Here is a 12,744-nt window from a genome sequence, read left to right as displayed (position 1 = left end):
TCTTGCCTCTCCAGTTTAACATGGTGTTATAAGTCCTAGCCAGTGCAGTAAGGCAAGAAAAAGAAATGAAGGGCATACCAATTGGAAAAGGACAACTAAAACTCTCCCTATTTGTCAATGCCATGATTATCTACGTAGATGTGGGCAAAGAACCCACTGTGTATGCACAAAACTCCTAGAACTAATACGTGAGTTTAGCAAGGTCCCAGGGTACAAGGCATTTATTTATTTCTAGGTACAGTTGTATTTATTTGTACTAGCAATGAACAAGTTAAAACAATGATACTGTAATAGTGAGCTCCAAAGTGAAATATGTCGACATACATTTAACAAAACACACGCCAGGTGTGTGTGCTGAAGGCAACAAAAGACGAGAGACAGACTGTTCATATGTGGAAAAGTGAACATTGCAAACACGCACACCCTTCCCAAGCTGGTCTACAGAGTTAACGCAAGACCAAGCAAACGACAGTGATGGAGAACAGAGCTGGGGTGGCCTGGTTTCGGGAAGGGATGGGTCAGTGGGGTTGTGGGGAGGCTTCTGTGAAGACAGCGAGACGGCCCAAGAGAGCTTTTCGGGGCGGTGGCGCCGTCTCATGTCCTGAGTGTTGTGGAGGTCACACGAATCTGTACACGCATTAAACTCCAGAATCTCCGTTCTACCCAACCCCTGGACTGTCCCCCCGTGCCAGCCTCCTTGCTAAATCTGTGGTTAGGTTACTTGCTACCTTCTCTGCTACCTGCTTGTTTGTGATTCTGGCCAAATCACATTTTCTTGCAGAACCTTGGGTTCCACACCCACAAAGAGATCAGAAGTCCCACTCCATCCACCGGCCAGGTTATCAGTGAGAAATCGTGGTGAAAGGCTCTATAATCAGTGAACTGTGTGCGACACACAGGCCTTTTTCATTTGTTTCCATGTCCTTTGTAGACTGTGGAAATAGGCTCCCAGAGAGTAGCGCTTTCACATTATGGAAGTAGAACAGGTGCTCAAAGTGTCTGTATCATAAGCTGACAGCGTATCGGGTTTTCAGCACAAACGCACCCGGCAGCCCCCAGGTCAGTCAACAGAACAGCACCTCACAGGCCCCCGGGCGCCCTCCAGTCTCCCTACCCCCCAGTTTGGACTTCATCCTCTAACAGCCTCGGTTAGTTTTTATACTTTGTATTGTGGGAATCACACTACACGCGCTCTTGGGTCTGCCTCCCTCCCTCAACCTCCCCTTCGCAAGATTCATCTAAGTTGTTTGGGGACTTGTCAGTTACTTGTTTTCATTGTTGCATGGATTCGCATCTTGAGAATCCTTGCCATGCGTTTGTCATCCTGCTGAAGACGGGCACAGTTTTGAGGTCACTGGGCACGGTTTTGAGGTGACTGGGGACAGGGCTGATAGGAACATTCCTCTACACATCTTTTAGTGAACTTGGGAATAACGGGTGGAAGGGCATGTGTATGGTGTCGATCCTGCGAGAAGCTGCCGGTTCTCCTACAGGGTTGTACCGAGCTACACCCCACCAGCAGAGGGGGGGGGTGCTCGGGAATTGCACACCCTTGCCGACACTCGGACTTTTCTGCACACACGAAGGAAGGGTTTGGGGTGGTTCTCTCCTTCCTCCTGTGACCTCCCCCCGCCTTAGAATCCCTGGCTTTCACTGAGGTAAATATTTACTGTGCGAACACTGGAGCACAAACAAGGCAAGGTCTCTGCTCTTGGAAGCTCCGGTGTGGTGGGCGAGACAGACCAGGCAAGAATTTCTACTTCCGAACGGGGAGGCAGGTGCAAAAATTGAAATGGTGTGAAGTGCGGAGGTAACATATGGGCGTGAGTAAGCATCTTGGAGGCTTTCCAACTTCAGTTTTAAACTGTGTTGAGTAACATTTAAAAATTGGGGGGGATTTTTTTTTTTTTTAGAAATTATTTTTAGAGACGGGGAAGGGAGGTGCCGGGGTCCCTGGCCTCTGGAGTCCAGCGTGTGTGATTTTCAGGTTGGATCAAGGCCCCCTCCCCAGGGGTGGAGTGTTTTCTTATCTATCGGGGCAGTGGTGGTAGAGTGTTCTGCATCCCTGCGGTTTCTCAGGGTGCAACACCCCCGTGGGGTCGGAGCTGCCTGTGCTCATTCCCCCTCAGACCTTTGGAGCATCGAAACCAGGCAAAATACCTTTGGACCGGGCCCTGAGTCAGCATGGTAGTCAGGCAGCTGTTCGCAGAAATAACAGGGAGAAAACGACTACGCGCTCTGACTGAAAACTGATGGCCTTCTTTGGAGTTATCACCACCGTGCTACTCGGCACCCGTAGAGAAATCCCTGCCTCGGCTTATCTGCATCCTTAGAAATCCCTTCCTTTCGCTGATCTGATCGTGCCCCTCCCTCATGGACACACCTCCTACCTTTACCCCGAGTCTGAATGCTGTCTGGGCTTCCGCCTGAATCAGTGCTTCCCAGAATTGCAATCCTTTTTGGATCTCTTGGGACTTAAAATAAATTTCTTTTAGGTTATCACAACACGTGGAATAATCATTTTATCTTGGTTTTGGTGGAAATAATAACAGTATTTCCCAGTAAAACTCTTGCCATTTAAAATTCTTCATCTTTCAATAACATTTGTACACAAGAGTTAGCACATTTCTCAGCTGTCAGTGGGGTTATTCCTCATGAGCCTAACAAGATAATCACAAGTTAAAAACATTCTTATAGCCCTGGCTGGTGTGGCTCAGTGGACTGAGTGCCGGCCTGTGAAGCAAGGGGTCACTAGTTTGATTCCCAGTCAGGGCACATGCCTGGGTTGCGGGCCAGGTCCCCAGTAGGGGGTGTGTGAAAGGCAACCACACACTGATGTTTCTCTCCCTCTCTTTCTTCCTCCCTTACCCTCTAAAAATAAATAAAATCTTTTTTTAAAAAAGAACTTTTGTTCTGACCACCACACTATTTTTAAAAACCATTCTTATACCATTATTAATACATGCTCATTTTTAACCAATTTGGAGAATTCAAAAAATAAAAGAAAGAAGAAGAATGAATGAATGAATGAATGAATGATCACTCAGTCCTACTGCCCAAAGAAAGCCACAGTTAATATTTTGGTGTGTTTCCTTCCAGTCTTCTTTTAATAACATTTTTAAAAAATGGTAAAGATAACCTCTCAATGTAGAGGAAAAATTGGGAAATTCAGACAATATCAGAGTCATCTGTAACATTACTGTGCATATGTGTCCGCCCTTATCAGCCAGTCTCTTCCTGTATGTCACCTGTATGTCACCCCTATCGTTTTGGTATCTGACACCACACATGAGCTCTGGAAGAGAAGGTAGCAAATGCAGGTGCCCCTCTAAGAGAGGTTGGGTGCTTTTTTTTTCCATTCTGAGAACGTGGTTTTGGGTGCCCTCAGGACACAGGTAATTAAAAGTCTGGAGACTGATGTTCCAGAATGGTGCTTTTCAAGGTGTGGTCCAGGAAGCAGCGGCAGGGGCATCACCTGGGACCTTGTCGGCGATGTGGTCAGAAGCCCTCCAGGAGTTTCGGACACATGGTGCAGTTTGATGCAAGCTGCAGAAAGACTGGACTCTGGTGGGTCCAGATGGACTGGAAGTGGAGGTTCCCTTGGTGGGGGAGCCACTCTGCGGCCCAGTCCTCATTTAACATTCAACAGCTGTGTGATTAAGCTTCCTGAGCCGGGGACCCCCTAGGTTTGTAACCCCAGGCCCTGCCTGTAATAGGTGCTCAGCCATTATTTAATGAACGAACCAACAAAGAAATTAAGTGAATGAACATAGGAACTCTGGAGCTGTGGCCCACCTGTCTTTTAATTTTTTTGTTGTTCATTTCTAGAATTGGAACATCAGCTAACATCAGCTAACGGGTCGACCACTGCCAGCCCACTCCTACCACCCACCCACGGCAATTGTACCCCTGGGCTCTGGAGAGAGAGCGGGTCTTGGAGTACACCATGATCTCACCGTTCTTAGTGCTGGCCATCGGCACCTGCCTCACCTCCTCCCTAGTGCCAGGTGGGAGTGGGGTGCATGGGCAGGGGGTGGGGGTGACCTGCTGCAGGGAGGATGGGATCAGGGTAATGTCTGTGTTCAGGGTCATGGAACCATCCAAAGTATTTAAGAGCTGGAAACAAGGGAAAAACCCACCTCCGCTACTGCCTGTGATCGTGTTGTAGGTCACACTTTCCCCCTTTATATTTTCCTGTTCTTTTTTTAAAAAATTTTTATTTTATTGATTACAGAGAGAGAAAGGGAGAGAGCTACTTTTCTATTCTTTAATGGGGGTTTCTTTTTTAATTAATTAATTTTTAGAGAGAGGGGAAGGGAGAGAGAAAGACAGGGAAAGAAAGATCAATGTGTGGTTGCCTCTCACGCCACCTCTCACCGGGGACCTGGCCTGCAACCCAGGCATGTGCCGTGACTGGGAATCAAACCAGTGACCCTTTGCTTTGCAGTCTGGTGCTCAATCCACTGAGCCACACCTGCCAGGGCTGGGGTTTCTCTTTTCTCATCTCTCTGAGTGTCTGAAATATAACTTATTCTATAAACTCTTCCAAATCCTGGTCTGCTAAGTCTCCTGTTGGTTTTGTCTGCGTAACTCATAGACTGGTACGTTTCCTTGTGGTTTGTAATTCTTGCTTGTGAACTCATCTTGAACGAGAGTTTGGTGTTTTGTTTTCAACTGGGGACTCATATGCAAGTGTCTCCACAGTGCCCTATGACATTTGATTTTTCAATGAATTCTAGATCGGTTTCATGTTAATTTCTCAGTTGGAGGTTTCTTAAGCTATAAACTCAGACCCCACTTAACCCTGGCCCAGATTTGGAGTTGAGTTCACATTTCTCATAACTGGCTTCCTGTCTCATCCCTTCCATAGCTCCAAGGCCAAGCGCGCCCATTCAAACAGCTTTGACCTAGAGCTGGGTCTCGTCTGACACCCCCAGGGTCGCTCAGCATCAGTTCCTGTTTACCTCTCTGCTTTTGAATTTCTTAATTGTTCCGGTTTCTCCTCCCCCCAGCATTTCAGTATCAGTAGTCAGAAAGGGGAACCCTCTTTGGCACAGTCCATCCTGGGGCCGGAAGCTCCCCGCTTGTCCTCTTTGAGCCTTAATTTCTCCATCTGCTCAGCAGAGAAATTAACTTCTCCTTAAGGCTGTTGTGGGAAGGACAAGGGACAGGCCTCTTGTCTGGCAGGGGCAGAGCTCTCAGGAAGATTAGGGAATTGGGGTACAGAGAAGGACTGCCCCCTGCCCCGGGGCCACACAGAGTCTGTGCCAGAGCTGGGAATAGGACCTGGGCTGTGGGGTTCCCAGGCCACCGCTCCCTCTGTGATCCCATGGTGCCTTTCAGTGTGTGCCTGTGGGGACCCGGGTCACTCTGGGACTGAGTCCCAGCTTCTGCGGCACTCACAGCCTGCCTGGGTGACACGTGAATGAGCAGCTGGGCAAAAAGGGAAAGAATGAAAAAGTGACGAAATGAGAGATTTTCGAATATTCAGCAGTTCGGTTTTTTGCGATCTGTTTCATTTTAGCCATCCTCATGCCTGTGCTGTGGTGGCACATCGTGTCCTCGTCTCCTTCTCCTTCCTCTTCTTTGAATATTTGGGATAACTCACACTAAGGCACACAAGTCTTATACGTGTAGCTTGATGAGTCAAAAGGAAATTTCTAGTCATGGGACACCGGGGTCCCTTCCTGTGTCCTCCCGCACCCGCCCCCACCCCGGGGCCAAGCTGTAGTTCTGCCACCACAGATGAGTTCGGCCTCTTCTGAACCTCGCACGAACGGAGCACACAGCACGCACAGTGTGACGGCAGGAGCTCTTTCCGGAGCGCTGTAGCCTGGGCATTTACGCGTGCCATTCAGTGGTTTCTGACACCAATGGCCCCCTGGCGCTCGGTTGTCCAAAGCCCTCATGGCTTAAATCAGTTCTCTGACAATGAAGTCAGCTTGACAGCCACTGTACTGCTCCAAGGACAAAGTCCTGCAATGGCTCTGGTGAAAGTGACAAGGGCCTGCGGGCCGCAAACACAGCAGGGAACCCGACAAACTGGTAACAGAACTTTTGTGGAGAAGGAGCAACAGGTGCAGGGCAGCAGGGGGTGTGGGAAGAGGCAGGTTGTAGGTGGTCAGGGCGGGTAGTTCATTGCCACCCAGATGGCACCCAAATGGCCGCAGGAGGTCTTGGACCAAAGCCTGGGCACTGTGGTGTGTGGGGAGGGAGGCAGGAAGGAGATGGGGACCAGCCCAGAGCCAGTGGGATCCCTGGCCTGAACCACCACCCGGCCACTTTCCCGGGCTTTACCTCATTTAACCCCGACACTGCCTGCAGGTAGCTCTGTCCCCCCACTTTCCTGGGGCAGAAACCACAGTGGCAGGGACTCCTGTAGCTGCACACAGCCCGTGGGAGGGCCAGGGCTCCAGCCAGGGCCTCTGCCACTGGGGTTTGAAATTAGTGAGCTCAGCAGACCCCTTCAGAAAAGAGAGGCAATGCTGGGGGCTGTCCGGGGGAAGGAGGTAGGCTAAGGAATTGGGGTGGGGTGACCTCTGGGGAGACCTCTTTGGGGAGAGATGTGAAGTACGAACCTGTCCAAGGCTGGAGGTTGAGAACTGCTTCCTTCCACCTCATCACCCACAACCCCCCAGGCAGGGGCGCAGCCCCATAGGTGTGTGGGTTTCCTGTTTTTCTTCTTCAGCTTGATCTCGGCACCCTGTGTTTCATTCTTTAATGTGGAGGAAGTAATTGCAGCGACCCCAGCAAGCTGTGTGTGTGCAGTACCTGCACTTGGAAACGTGCTTGTGAGAAAGGAGCGCTGTGCCCTTCACCCACCGCTGTCCCGAAAGGCAGCTCAGGCTCGAGCTGGGCCCAGGCACAAGGGGCATGTCCTCAGCCCATGAATACACAGCACGGCCTTGGATAAGACCCTTCCGCCCTCCTGGCCTCAGCCTTCCCTTCTGTGCAATGGGAGGCTGTTTCAAAAGAGAGTTCCTACAGAGCTTCCATCTGCAGGCTTCTGCAGGCCAAGGCACAGGTTTAATGGAGCCCGAGTTCAGAGCAGAGGTCTGCAGACAGTGGGAAGGCCCCTGAGTCTCGAGGACAGAGAGCCTGGGCCTCTGTTTGGAAGAATAAAGGAGCCCAGGCTTCGTGATGGAATTACTAGGGGGTGGGGGCCCTTTAATCCTCTCCTGTGGGTCAGGTGTGTCACTTGCCTGATCTAATCCAGTCCTTGTAAGACCCTGAGAGGAAGGTACAAACAGCAGCATTTGAAGGGGGAAACTGAGGCTCAGGGAGGTGACTTGTCTATACAGGTGACACTTGCCACAGCAGGGCGGTGGTGGGGAGCGGGGAAGTTGAGGTCCATCAAGCACCACAGCTGTGTTCTTGCCCTGGAGAGTTGACCATAGCACATGCACAGGGAGACAGAGGGGAGAGAGAAAGAGACAGGGAAGAGAGCGTGCCTGCTTCCATTTTATCTCAAGATCAGGGACGCTGAACATGCTGATTTATTCTAACAGGAGCGAGATTGTGCGTAACTATTTCAAGTTGCCACCTTAAACAAAAGGCAGGTCTTCACACAAAGGGCAAGCCTAGCTCTTCAGGACCACTGTTAATGCTGTCACTGGGTCGGGTTTCTGCTGAACCTCCTTTAATGAGTAAGCCGAGCAGAGTTATAATTGATGGCTGCAGATGTCTGGGGACTTCTGCAGTTGGAGGTAGTTTGTTCTCTCGAACAGCTTAAACATTACCTTCCTAATCACACTAACACAGGTTCATTTGCTGCCTTAGCAAAATGTCCCCTCTACTGGGAGGAAGGAAAGAGCCCGGGCTTTGGAGTGAAACCCAGCTCTGCCCGTGTCTGCCAGTGCTGTGTGGCCTTGGGCCAGTTGCTTGGTGTCTCTGAGCCTTGGTTTCTTCATTCTGAGATTTGAGAAGACCCGTGGTCCACAGGCGTGTTTGGAGAATTGGACTGGAATAGGTTTACAAACCACGCGATGACTTTCAGATGGGCAACCACTGCTCCTGCCAAGTCCTGGCACCTTCCCATGAGAAGCTGGGGTGTATGTCAGTCTGGGGATTAGAAGCTCCCACCCCCTATGCCAAATAACTGTCTGCTTCGATGTTCATACAGAGAAAGAGAAAGACCCCAAGTACTGGAGAGACCAAGCTCAGCAGACCCTGAAAAATGCCCTGAGGCTTCAGAATCTCAACACCAATGTGGCTAAGAATATCATCATGTTTCTGGGAGACGGTGAGGCCTGGGGGCCCCAGGGCGGGGCTGGACGGGGCACCTAGGCTGGGGCCCACAGAGCCAGCCAGAGGGGAAGGGGGCTGCCGTGGGGAGCATGTGGGGAGGATGGGAGGCCAGGCTGTGGACCCATGGAGTCTGCTGGGTCGGGTGGCCCCCCAAGGGTCTGGAGAGGGGAGGGAGGAGAGGGATGCCCAGTTGCATTTACAGAGCCCTATTCTGGTGCCCACTGCCCAGCCTAGAGAGCTATGGGTGCCCTAGAAGGCTGATTGGAGAGGCAAGAAGCTGGAGAGGCTGAGGCCCCCTTTCCCCACCACAGGGATGGGTGTCTCCACGGTGACGGCGGCCCGCATCCTCAAGGGCCAGTTGCACCACAACCCTGGGGAGGAGACCAGGCTGGAGATGGACAAGTTCCCCCACGTGGCCCTCTCCAAGGTGAGCTTCAGCCCCAAGCCCGCTGAGCCCAAGCCTCTTGCCTTGCAGCTTGACAACACACACGAAAGGGCCCTGGCAAGGTGGTCAGCCCTCATGGGATCTCTGGTCACCCTCTGTGAAATGAGGACAGCAGCAGCTACTTCCCAAGGCTTCATTTTGAGGGTTTTAGCTCACTGATGTTTAAAAATCCATTGAACAAAAACATACACAGAGAAAAGTACATGAGTGCACGGCTTGAATTTTCACCAACCAAACATGGCGGCAACCAGAGGTCCCCCTGGGCCCCCGTTCCATCCCTGGGCCCCGAACGTCCACCCATAGATCAGCTGTTCCTGCTTTTGTACTGGGTATGAAGGGGGTCGTGCAGTGTACCCTCTTTCCCCCGTGGTTCTGTTGCAGTCATTCCCTCCCAGGGTGGTTCAGGAAGTCAATCGGATTACTGAGGCCAAGTGGTAGCTATTGTTACGGGGTCTTTGTCCTGCTGGTGGTCGTCTGTAATAAAGGTCCTCTACACACTCCCGGGGAATAGCAGGGGCTGGCTGTAATGTCTTCTGTGCCTTCAAGGAGCTCTCCGGCTGGTAGGGGAGGGAGAGTTTCAGGGTCTCTACTAGAGGTCTGAAGGAGGGGGGCCTCTTCCTCATATCACCATTCTAGATCCCCCTCCCCCTCACTTCCCCTCCCTTCTCCCTGTCGGCCCCCCCCCCCCCGCTTCTTCAAGAACCCCCCTCCCTTCTCCAGGACTCACCTGCCTCTCCCGCCCCCTTTCTGGCTCCCACAGCCCCAGCCCCAGCCCCAGAGGGAGGCCCTAGCTGGCCCAGCCCTACTCTGCCCAACATTTCCATGGGTCGGACAGTTGCCTTCCTGCCCCTTCCTGCTGCCCTGGCTGCCCGGGCAGAGGGAGTGGGGGCAGGAAGCAGGCAGCTAGGTGGTCCTGTGGCTCTGAGGGGACCTCAGGGCTCAGCCAAAGCTGTGGGAGCCCTCACTGCCTCCCTCACGCCCTGGGCCCCATGGTGTGAGTGGGGGTGGGCCAGGACCTGGCCATCTCCCAGCCCTCCTTTCCCACCTGCAGACCTACAACACCAACGCGCAGGTCCCGGACAGCGCGGGCACCGCCACTGCCTACTTGTGTGGGGTGAAGGCCAACGAGGGCACCGTGGGGGTGAGCGCAGCCACGCAGCGTTCCCAGTGCAACACCACTCGGGGGAACGAGGTCACCTCCATCCTGCGCTGGGCTAAGGACGCTGGTGAGTGGGGGCGGCGGTGGGGAATGGGCCCCGCTCTGGGGCCCGCCTGGGCCTCCATCTTCCCAGCTGGACGAGGAGAGGGTAGAACAAAGAGGCTCTCGAGTGCTCTTCCAGCTCCCGTGTTCTGAGAGCGTGAAATGCCCATGGGATCCCGTCCAGGACAGGAAGGCTAGTGGCTTAGGGTCCCACTCCAGTGTGGGCTCCGGGCCTGGAGTGATTCCCTGAGGCTATTCATCTCACCCATAAAATGGGCACGAAAACATAGTCCCCTCAGAGGCTTGGTGTGAGGACGGCGAGGGGCCTAGCCCAGTGCCAGCCCCCTGGGGGTTCAGTACATGCCTCCTCCTCTCTTCCTGCTTTAATCGGGAGGCCCTGACGCATGTCCCCAGGAACTTTAGAGTCAGGGTATGGGGCCGGCTGACAGAGGTGACAACACTACCACCCAGGAGCCCTTAGGAGGGACCCCTGTGTTCTTGCAGGGCATTCGGCAGGATCGAGGTGCTTTCTGCAGGCCTGGGGTTCAGCAGGGTCCACACTGGAGGGAAGGGCCCCAGCTCAGGAGCTCACAGCTCAAGGGTCCTGCAGGAGGCAGACTGTCTGGGCTGCCAGGTCCCCCCTCTTAGTGCTGACTGGGGGCTGAGGCCCAGGCAGCCACACAACCCGTGGGAGGCCGTCCTTTAGCTAGAAGGAGGGCCGTGTGCACACTGCTGTCTCCAGATGAAGCCAACCTCTCTTCTCCCACACCCCAGGGAAATCCGTGGGCATTGTGACCACCACGCGAGTGAACCACGCCACCCCCAGCGCCACCTACGCCCACTCTGCCGACCGGGACTGGTACTCAGACAACGAGATGCCCCCGGAGGCCCTCAGCCAGGGCTGCAAGGACATTGCCTACCAGCTCATGCACAACATCAGGGACATTGAGGCGAGTTCAGGGGATGCGGCCAGCGCAGGCACCCTCGGGCTGTGAGGCAGGGCCTCAGGTGGGCCTGCGGCCTCGGGCACGGGCTGGCCCGGGAGAAGCAGCTTGGCCTGGCGCCCTGTACACCTGGGAGGGCTCCCCGCCCATTAGGGGATTTGCGGTCGGGGCAGAGAGACTCTGTAGGGTTTCTCCCCCGTGGGGCTGAGGGATAAACCCCGATGTGGCCGCCACCACGCCTCAGGAACCAGGCGCCCAGGGATTATTTCGTAAATGGGAACTTGGCGTTGCAACCCACCCCCAAAACGGGGGCGGGGTGACAGAGTGGCCACCCGAGGGGAGCGCCTGCCTGTATGTTCCCACATTCCCACATACACACAGGTACGTGTCTCATGCACTCATCCGGCGCGCCCCGGGAACGTGTGCATGGTGGTTAGCACAGGCTCTCAATTTTAAATTTCTGGGGTTCAAATTCACATCACATTATCTATGTGACCTTGGATCAGTTACTTGCCCCCTTTGACCCCTCACTGTCATCACCCCTTTGCGAAATGGAGCTGTCCCGTAAACCCATTGCAACATCTGAATATAAGAACCCCCGTGGGGTTTAGCGCAGGGCCTGACACAGGTCAAGTGCTCGGGAAGTGGCAGCATTTCTGCGGGAGCCGCGTGTCCACGCCCGAGACGCAGCTTTGGAACACTGAGCAGGCCCGTGCGTGGGAGCGAGCACGTGTGGCCTGGACACTGCCCACCCGCCTGGTGTTCAGAGAGGCCTCCACTCTCTCCCCTAAGTGAGAATCTCTGGCTTGTTTCTTTTTCAGGCTCTTCTTATCTCCTGGGGGCACTGGGTGAAGGGGTAAGGGGGCTTGGTCCCCCGAGCCTAGAATGGGGGTTCAGTGAGCCTCAGAAGAAGTCCCCCAGGTCGCTTCTACCCCTTACCTCTGTTTCTAACCTTACCAGACGGAACTCACTGGCTCCCAGACCCACCTTCTGCCCCCCACTCATGCCATCCCCCCAGTGTCTAAGGCCCCCCTGGCCTCTGTACCAACCCCTGACTCCCCTTATCCTAGTGGCAGATTGCACACCCCTTTCAGGACAGGGTCCTGTTGACCCTGGTGGTGAGTGTGTGTCTGAGGCACAGCCACCATCCTGACTTCGCCTTCACTTGACTTGCTTCCTGGGACAAGGCACTTCTCCTCCTCGAGCCTCAGTTTCCCCACCTGTCCAACAACAGAGAGCCCCCCCCCCACCCCTCCTTGGAGCACTGGAGGCCAAGATGAGGTCATGGATGTGAGAACATTTGTTGTACAAGCACAGGCTATAATTATGGGCTGCTCTTCAGAGAGTGTTGGCAGGAATAGCCTAAGAGGGGGACAGGAGCTTAAGGGAAGGTTTCTCTGCTGGGGGCAAGGGGCGGGTGGGGGGGTCCTTGAGGGCCACTGGGGGACGAGGGTGAGCGGAGTCACCCGGGGAGGCCTGGGTGACTATTGCCCGGCTCCCTCGCCTCTCTTTCTCATCCTTTTCTCTCCCATTGGCCCTGCATCTCCACCACCCCAAAGCCCCTAGCCCCCAGGACCCAGCCCCCAGCCCCCAGCCCCAGGCTGTACATGAAACAAAAATCCTGGTGTCCGCCCTGAAAATAAATATCTTTTGCTTTAAAAAAAACAAAGAAAGAAAGAAAGAAAAAGACACAAACCCAAACCCCAAAGCCAAACAGCAAGTCTGTTATTTGGGAGTTTAATGAGCCCGTGCGAAGTCCCTGCTGGGCTGGAAACGAGGAGGCTCCAGGCAGGAAGATTGGGGGCTTCGTTTCCACTCTGAGAATGCCAAGGGGTCAGGTTCTGTGGGAACAGTGGGGGGGGCAAGGGGCCAGTGACCCGAGGCCCCGTTGCCTCCTTCCTCTCATA

At 53.9% G+C, this 12,744-nt stretch overlaps 1 protein-coding gene across 5 annotated transcripts in view; it reads left to right on the top strand.

Annotated features, from left to right (window-relative positions):
* The window catches only part of ALPL (alkaline phosphatase, biomineralization associated), a 56,291-nt gene that overhangs the window by 33,346 nt on the left and 10,201 nt on the right, over positions 1 to 12,744 (top strand). For all 5 annotated transcript variants that reach the window (XM_037032817.1, XM_037032819.1, XM_037032818.1 and 2 more), the window contains exons 2-6: positions 3,829 to 4,007; positions 8,123 to 8,242; positions 8,559 to 8,674; positions 9,744 to 9,918; positions 10,668 to 10,843. In XM_037032817.1, coding sequence (XP_036888712.1) covers positions 3,947 to 4,007; positions 8,123 to 8,242; positions 8,559 to 8,674; positions 9,744 to 9,918; positions 10,668 to 10,843 — 648 coding nt within the window. In that variant the 5' untranslated portion in view covers positions 3,829 to 3,946. The remainder of the gene's footprint in view (positions 1 to 3,828; positions 4,008 to 8,122; positions 8,243 to 8,558; positions 8,675 to 9,743; positions 9,919 to 10,667; positions 10,844 to 12,744) is intronic.

This window comes from Sturnira hondurensis, unplaced genomic scaffold, assembly GCF_014824575.4.
Source record: "Sturnira hondurensis isolate 20B ecotype Veracruz unplaced genomic scaffold, ASM1482457v3 Scaffold0021555, whole genome shotgun sequence".
Lineage (NCBI taxonomy): Eukaryota > Metazoa > Chordata > Mammalia > Chiroptera > Phyllostomidae > Sturnira > Sturnira hondurensis.
The sequence above is the reverse complement of the archived record's forward strand: the minus strand, read 5'-3'. Positions and strand labels throughout refer to the sequence as shown.